The sequence below is a fragment of the Trematomus bernacchii genome, unplaced genomic scaffold, assembly GCF_902827165.1.
Source record: "Trematomus bernacchii unplaced genomic scaffold, fTreBer1.1, whole genome shotgun sequence".
Taxonomy (NCBI): Eukaryota; Metazoa; Chordata; class Actinopteri; order Perciformes; family Nototheniidae; genus Trematomus; species Trematomus bernacchii.
In genome coordinates this window covers 2175991-2184553 of record NW_022987803.1, presented here as the reverse complement: position 1 = coordinate 2184553, position 8563 = coordinate 2175991, and the positions used below count along the sequence as shown (strand labels likewise).

At 40.4% G+C, this 8563-nt stretch overlaps 1 protein-coding gene across 1 annotated transcript; it reads right to left on the bottom strand.

Moving 5' to 3' along the window:
• Positions 1–1564: 1564 nt before the first annotated feature.
• ndufaf4 (NADH:ubiquinone oxidoreductase complex assembly factor 4) lies at positions 1565–7151 on the bottom strand. The gene is made up of 3 exons (XM_034150636.1): positions 6932–7151; positions 6696–6793; positions 1565–3339 (listed from the first exon to the last, which is right to left on the bottom strand). Exons 1-3 carry the CDS (start codon positions 7119–7121, stop codon positions 3034–3036), a joined length of 594 nt encoding a protein of 197 aa, XP_034006527.1. The 5' UTR covers positions 7122–7151; the 3' UTR covers positions 1565–3033.
• Between the last annotated feature and the right edge of the window lie 1412 nt (positions 7152–8563).

The window sequence follows — 8563 nt, the reverse complement described above, 5'->3', positions numbered from 1 at the left end:
CACACACGCACACACACATTTCTCAGCTGATACCACTCTTCCACATCCATACCAGCACACCTACACCATATGAGTTGCATACATGTATTCCAATGGCTGGCAGGGCCCCATTATACAACAGGCCCAGAAACCAAGAAATGACAAGCATGTCATTTAATGGTAAAATGTCACATCCGAGCCTTCGCAGCAGCTGGCCCCAGGCTCTGGAACAGTCTGTGCCTCCATGTGAGGTCGGCCCAGACCCTATGGTTTTTTAAATCGACACTAAAGACTCACTTCTTCTCTCTGGCCTTATAGTCAGAGCGGAGCACGACTCCTGACATTTCCCTGTGTTTTATCTTTATATTTGCTGTTGTAAATTATTGTCTTCTGTTTGCTATTGTAGTAAAGTGTTTTTTATTGCATGTATAGCACTTTGGCTCGACCAAAAATCGTTTTTAAATGTGCTATATAAATAAAACATGATTTGATTTGATTTGATTTTGATATACAGTCAAAATGACAAATTGAACAATTTTCCTCCAAAATAAAACCCTGACATTACAAAATGCATGATTATATACCGGTATGGCGGAGAGATCAAAGGAGGTGGTTATAATGGGAGTGAATGGGACATTTTTGTCCACGAGTGGCTAATGTGTGAGTTTTTTGTTTAATCTGATTCTGTGCAAAAACTAATAATCCACCAAAATCAATGTTGTTGCTAATCTTTGACATATCCAAGACTGTGATAAAAAAAAGAAAAAGCCACCAACATTTATTATATGGAAAATAACCTTTTTGTGCATGTTTTTCTTAAAAAACGCGACATCATATTTTCAAACTGGCAGTTAAAGGGTTAAAATCCTGAAAATAATTCAATATTTGGTATTTTTGATCAGGACTGAAGTTGATTGAAAGATTTAACCCCAAAAAGTTTTTTAAAATATATACATATAATCTGTTATCATTTTATAGCAGTTTTTGGAAGTGGACATTTTTGTCCCGAATGACTAATTAGGGTAGTATATTTTAAATCTGACTCATAATAATGCACCAAAATCAATGTTGTTGCTAATCTTTGACATATCCAAGACTGATAAAAAAAAAGAGCCAGTCCCCAGATATGTATTCTATGGAAAATAACTAATTTTCTCCGTTTTTATCATGAAAAACAGCAATTTCATGTATTCAAAATGGCATTTAAAGGGTTAAAATCCTGAAAATGATAAAACATTTGGTATTTTTGATTAGGGCTGAAGTTGCTTTAAAGATTGAACCCAAAAAAGTGGTGAAAAATATTCTATATTTTAATATGTTTTTATCAAAGTTTTTTGGCAGTGGACATTTTTGTCCCGAATGGTCAATTAGGGTAGTCACTTTTTGAAGACCCATTTGAAAAATTGAAATTGGAATTCAAAATTATATGGAGAAAATAGCCATGTTACAAAAAATCATGCCATTTGCAGTAACACAACCAAAGTTATTGCCAAATGAAATTAATATATTAATATGTTTTAAACAATACTTTTCAAATTCCCAGACCCCATTCAATCACTTTAAATCAGAAATGCAACACCTCTTATAACATAAACACAACAATCATTTATTTTCAGAAGGTCTGTGTACATTCACTTTAGGATGCTGCAAATCATTAAAAACATGAATACATGCTTGACGCAGCACACCAGCCAGTGAAACAGAACTGCTCTAATATTCAGCTGTTTAAGAAACAAACACAAATAATAATATTTGAATGATGATCATAAACTGGGTTGATCAAACTCTTATATCCATTGTTCCTGTAATTGTGCAGTCAGCATGAATCTGCTGTTTCACATCACAACATTCTACATGTGTTCAAGCTGCAGAGGTTATAGCGCTCGTGTATCCAGTGTACCACTTTAGTGCTCGTGTATCCAGTGTACCACTTTACTGCTCGTGTATCCAGTGTACCACTTTACTGCTCGTGTATCCAGTGTACCACTTTACTGCTCGTGTATCCAGTGTACCACTTTACTGCTCGTGTATCCAGTGTACCACTCCACTAGGCCTCAGAGTCTGCAACACATCTTAGTTCGGACTCATTACATGACTCGTGTTTCATAGAGATCCAACCCTTAGGGGAAGACCCAATGTGCTCCTGAGAGGCCGGTGACACTTGACCGAGGGTTTATTGAAAGTAAATGACAGGGCTCGTCCTTTTGAACCGGATTGCATCTCGACTGGTCCACAACAGACTTGATGATTCAAAAGTAGGCCTTATGCTTTAACACGGCATTTAATCATGAGAAAAAACACATTTTCACGGTTTCAACATTTGCAGAATCCCAACATCTTAACAGAATAACATATCCGTAGGATAGTGAACTTTTAATATTCAGAACTTTACTAAAACACTGGTTTTAATTTAAATCATATTCCAATCTGTCCAACATTAACATTTCTCTTAGACATAATTATGTTCTTATGTTTCTTACAACGGTTAATATTGCAATTATTCATTTATTATCCCACTCAAATAATTTTATATATGCTTTTATTTGACTGAAACCCAAATATGTTTTATTCAATCTGATGATCATGATGTGATGAGCTGGGCAGAACATTTGAAATCCAGCCTTTCCCCAGAGGACATTTGGACAGTTGACAGAAGAGCACCGGAGTAAACACTAGGATCAGTGAGGGCCGGTTTCCCTTCAGAAGCGTCAGTCACAGCTTACTGGAACACGCTAATACACAACAGCCCTTATAAATGTTGTTGGTAACACCCATGCTTTTCCTGCTATGACAGTCCAAATGTCTGCTGGGAACAAAGACCAAATGCAATACTTTCTGTGCTTCAATGTATTTGTGTTTACAGCTGAGGAGAAGCTAATATCAGGATGCTCTCACATGGCCTCTGACCTGTGCAGCAGGAGTATCATGTCAGGGACAGCACTGAGGTTCAGTCTTGCACAGGATGGCGTCTCTCCTAACAGGGGGGGTGGGGGGGGTTAGATGCTCTGAAGTCTCTGGGATTTAGATGAGCTTCCTTTCACCTACAATCCAGTCTTAGGAAGCCTTTATTTGCTTGGCACTCTGAGTCTTGGGGGGTATGATGTGAACCTGGAAGGGGATGAAGAACTCCAGGAGAGCCTTTGTGTCCTTCAGGTCCAGAGAATATTCCTGAGCGATCTTTCCCGGGGTCCAGGTCTGAGGCTGGCTCTGGTGGCTGCCCAGGGCCTTCAGGGTCTCAGCGATGGTCAGCTTCCCTCTAGGAACGTCTGACAGCTCCACCAGGCCGTACTGCCCCCCCGGCAAACTGAACCTGAGCGGCCGCCGCGCACCTTCTGTCTCCACGCTCACCTCCTGTGATGCCTGTGAGAAGAGAAAGCACAGGAGGTTTGCAAATACACCTCGACTGAGAAGAGATGTCCCTGTGAGCAGCACCTGGTGTACTCCTGGCCCTTTATAGCCACACCATCAGGCCCAGTTTAAATACAGACTGTGCCAAGCTCTGCCTCACTAATCAATGTTTACATGAACAATGGGTCAAAGAATGTGGGTAATGTGTGAGCTGCTCCAAGTGATGAATCCAACTTTTGCTGGTTCAGTGTCTTCAATTTTGTGCGTTGTTGTCATAGTTTGCGTTGTTGTTGGTATTGCATTTGTATTGGATCATTATAGAGCAAGCCAGGAAGAAAGATAGGTCGTTGTGAACAAAAAGACAATTATCAGTATTTTAAAGAATAGATAGCCCAGTGGATAGAGCCGGCGGCCCGTATGCGGCGACGTCCTCCGTGCAACAGGTTCAAATCCTAGAATGGATGAACTTTTAATCATTGCCCGATTTTCAACTTTAATACTATAACTGATCAAAAATAAATAAAATAAAAAGAATAATTACCTCAATAAAGATCTTTGAGTGTTCCCCATCCCACATAATCACGTCCTGCCATAATTACACAAGCACACCCAACCAATGCCACATTGTCCAGCACTCTCTTCTCAATAACCCAATTCACACAATTATCAATCTTTAATTGCAAATAGAACATGATATTCAGTCTAATGGCGCATTTCCACCATGGCGCGGAGCGCGGTTTAAGCGTGCCGTGTCGTGCCGTGCCCGTTTTTGGTTGCGCTTCCACTAGGCCTAGTTACGGCCCGGCCCGGGGCCACTTTTTCACCTCTTTTCTGGCCCGACAAAATTGTGGTTCTATCGGGGCCAACAAACAGGGCTGAGTCGGGCTGAGTATGCTAAACTAGAGAGAGCATCGCTGGCAAGGGGGCTACAACTACAACAAGATGGACATATTTGACCGTGATTTAATTGTAATACACGTTTCAAAATGATGCCGAAGTAACAACATACTGATACCGGTTAGTAAAAACCATGAATTAATGCTTTGTCAAGTCTGCAGACAGACGGCAGGCGAAAAACCTTTTAAAATGCGTGTTTTCTAAATGGAGATTGGCTAAGCTAACGCAGTATATGCTCCGACCGTCCACACTCACAACAACGGCCTATACAGACATAAATAAAGCAGCGACTGTATTCACCATGACACAGGCAGTCTGTGGTTTGTACTTGTTTCACTTTTGTCGAGTTTCTGAACATATATGAGGAGCTGTGAGCTCTGAGTGCTAACAGCTAACGGCTGTGTTGTGTTTCTGGGGTTCTCATTGAAGATGACGTCACGGCTCCGCCTACACTGCGTTACTATAGTAACTACCCCAGTTCCTAAACTGTAATGGAAGCGCAGCATGAAGTGAGCCGGCCCTGTTAAGGCCCAACGCGGCCAAGCAGTACCGAGCGTGGCCGAGGCCGACCGTGTAGTGGAAATGCGCCATTAGTGTGTGTGTGTGTGTGTGCATCGAATATGTTTCAAGGCAATGATACGTTAAACCCACTGCAGCCTTGCACTTCGCCAGGAGAGGTCGCTGTAACTGAAGCTTCGAGAAATGAACCTATTTCCGATACAATTGTCCAAGTGGTTTGATGCTTCATTCAAAGCTTCATTTGCCCATCACTACCTGTATAGACAGGAGTCACAGTGTCAGGCTGCAGACTATTTGCGTAGGAACTGAAAGTTCTTTCAGGAAGACTGGGTAGGCCTATATATATATATATATATATATACATATATATATATATATATATACATATATATATATATACATATATACATGTGTATATATATATATATATATATATATACATATATATATATATACATATATACATGTGTATATATATATATATATATATATATATATATATATATATACATGTGTATATATATATATATATATATATATATATATATATATATATATATATATATATATATATATATATATATATATATATATATATATATATATATATATATACATATATACACACATTCACTCCGCAGCTGCATATAATCAGCTCATCACGGGCGTTCTCTATAACCTATTACATTCACCTTATTCTCCAGCAGCCAATCACCGTGCTGCAGCCAAACTTTAAAATGGTTCTCCTCTCTCCTGCAGTCAGCTGTGATTTCAGGTGTTCATGCTGCCTCCCGCCTCCTTTCCCCGTCCACCTCCTTTCATCATCCACCGCCTTTCATCATATCCAGTGCCAGGAGAGCTAATCCAAAGACCTCATCCCACCTCCTCCCCATCCACCTCCTTTCATCACATCCAGTGCCAGGAGAGCTAATCCAAAAACCTCATCACACTTCCTCTTCATCTATATGCTCACGGCTGCATTTCCCCCTTTAGATATACGATTTCAGGATCGGGGTCTAATCGCCAAAGACTTTACATTTATCATATGGCATGTGTCAATAAATGTTCTTTAAACAAAATGAAGTCTCTCCTGATTGAAATACAGTATGTGTATGGGGGGAAGATTCCTTTTTTAACAAAGTAGGAACATTCGAGCACATATAACAATCTGCACTGAGCCCATATGTTAACAGATGGAGGTGCAAGTCCAAATTAAAAAACACATTGAAAAAATAACATAAGATGAGGTTAAGATGCTTAACATAAGCATTTGAAATGTATGTAAAGAAATACATAATAAAATGTCAATATAAGACGTAATCTCATATAAAGCAGAATGCCCGTAGCACCTTCTAATCAGAGGTGGGGAGTAACTGTACATTTACTCTACAACTGTACTTTGGTACCATTTTGAGATACTTTTACTGTACTTGAGTATTTCTATTTTATGATACTTTGTACTTCTACTCCAATTCAGGAGTAAATTGTGTACTCTTACTGTGAAATATAATCAAGTGTTAAATCAGACTTTAGTTCCACCTGGAGTAAATCCACAAGCTACCCTGCAGTATACAAAGTCATTCAAACTAGCTGCACCTTTACCAGCTTTGAGAACACTTTAATGATCAATCATTATAAAACATATCATATATATTATTCTGAAATGGACCACTCGCACAATGACTACTTTCAATGTTGGTACTTTAAATATATGTTGATGCTAATACTTGTGTACTTTTACTTGAGTAACATTTGAATGCAGGACTTTTACCTGTAAGGAATACTCTGTTATAAGTTGTATTACTACACTCTGGTACTTCCACTTTTACTGAGTACTTCCCCACCTCAGCTTCTAATAATCAAACATTCTTATAATGGTATATATGGAGGGCATTCAACTGAAGCAGCCTCCCTCCCCAGACACACAGAAGGGCAGAGTGTCCCGGGCTGACCTCTGCTGCTGCAGGGTCCTTGGACTCCACATACACGGAGCGCAGGAGGCCCAGCAGCGGGGCGTTCTTCTGGCTCACCAACTCCGCTGTCTCCGCGGCTGAAACAGAACACAACAGGCCGTCAACAGAGGATTACAGAACCTTCCTCCAGAGCTTAATGACTGCTGCCCTGCCTTTAGGCTGGTTTCCCGGCATGTCCCGCAGGAGAAGCGACCTGTCCGCGGAGCGTCACTCACCTTCAGAGCCGCCGGAGGAGCGCGACAGGTCGGCCTCGTGGCGGGGTGCTGCTCGCGGCTTCTCCTTGGAGATTTCTCGGTGAACACGGTTCTCCAGGTTGAAATTTCGGAACATACGCGAAACCCGTGCCCCCATGTTTGACATGTTACGAAACACAGCTAGCTGACGACGGTGAGCAAGAAGGGTCATTTAAAAAAAAGAAATGCGAACAGAGAAAAAGCAGCGACACCAAGTGGACGAAAGAGCCTATTGTTTATGAACGAAGTGTAACAAAATGGTCTGACTGTGTGTATGTGTATGTCTGTCTGTCTGTCTGTCTGACTGTGTGTATGTCTGACTGTCTGTCTGTCTGTCTGTTTGTCTGTCTGACTGTCTGTCTGTCTGTCTGACTGTGTGTCTGTCTGTCTGTCTGTGTGTATGTCTATCTATTTGTCTGTCTGTCTGACTGTGTGTCTGTCTGTCTTTCTGTCTGTCTGACTGTCTGTCCGTCTGTCTGTCTGTCTGTCCGTGTGTGTGTGTCTGTCAATTGCCCTAATAAATACAGGAATGCTACAAAATACTATGAAAATGATGCAATACACTTTCATAATGTATGTCGTCCTAGGAATGTCCTCCAACAAGAACATACTTTAATCATTCACAATTGTAATTTGAGTAAACTATTCTAGAAACATAATAACCTGAGAAATGTTTCAAAAATAATTAACCGATGTCACATGAATAAAACAACGGAAAGCTGTTACAGTGTCTACATTTATTTAAAAAAAAGGAGATTTTATTGAGGATTTGAAAAAAATACCTAAAAAGTACTAGTTTAAATTTAGAAATGTAATCCCTGATCTATGTTGTAATAATACATAATTATTATGAGTGTAACGCACATATGAGCAGTGGACCGGCCAGCAGATGGCAGCATGTTGTATCCTGACATTCAAAATGGCCTCATAAAATAGTTGGCCTCATTCTGAGTTTGTTCATGGTCTATCAGAGCTGGACTCAAATACAAAGCGAACCTCTGCCTTTTAAACATGAACTAAATCACACTTCACTCCCATCCCCCATGTGTCCTGACCAGGCCAGACAGCAGAGGTCACTTTATATAAGGGGGGGGGGGGGGGGGGGGGTACACATCTGGAAGTGATTATCAGCTCAATCAAAACAAAACAACCCACAGCATTTTTGTGAGGAGAGGAATGGAAAGACATTCTTTTCATTTCTCTGCTGTGCAACTCCCCAGTTAGGATCTGGTGGAGTCACAACATCTGCAAGCCCTCAGCCAATGAGGATCCCACACTCAGAGCACTGAGCAACAACACAGATCACTGGTACACAGAATTCCTTTTTCAACAGGGTTGTGAAATAAATGTATTACATTAATGTTAAATACAGCAGTGATGCCTGATAGGTGCTTTGCATGGCAGTGCTTTTGATGATTGTTTATCATTTCTTTGCAATCGTATTTATTGTGAGGATGCATCAGTCAGTACGACAGCTCAGAGGCAGGCTGTGTCCACTGTGATGGCTTGCAGAGTTGCAACATATTCTATCATCATTAAATAATTACAAGCTTCCAATGTTCACAAATCCATTATATAACACGTGCTTGGTGAATCTGAACCTGTCTGAAAACA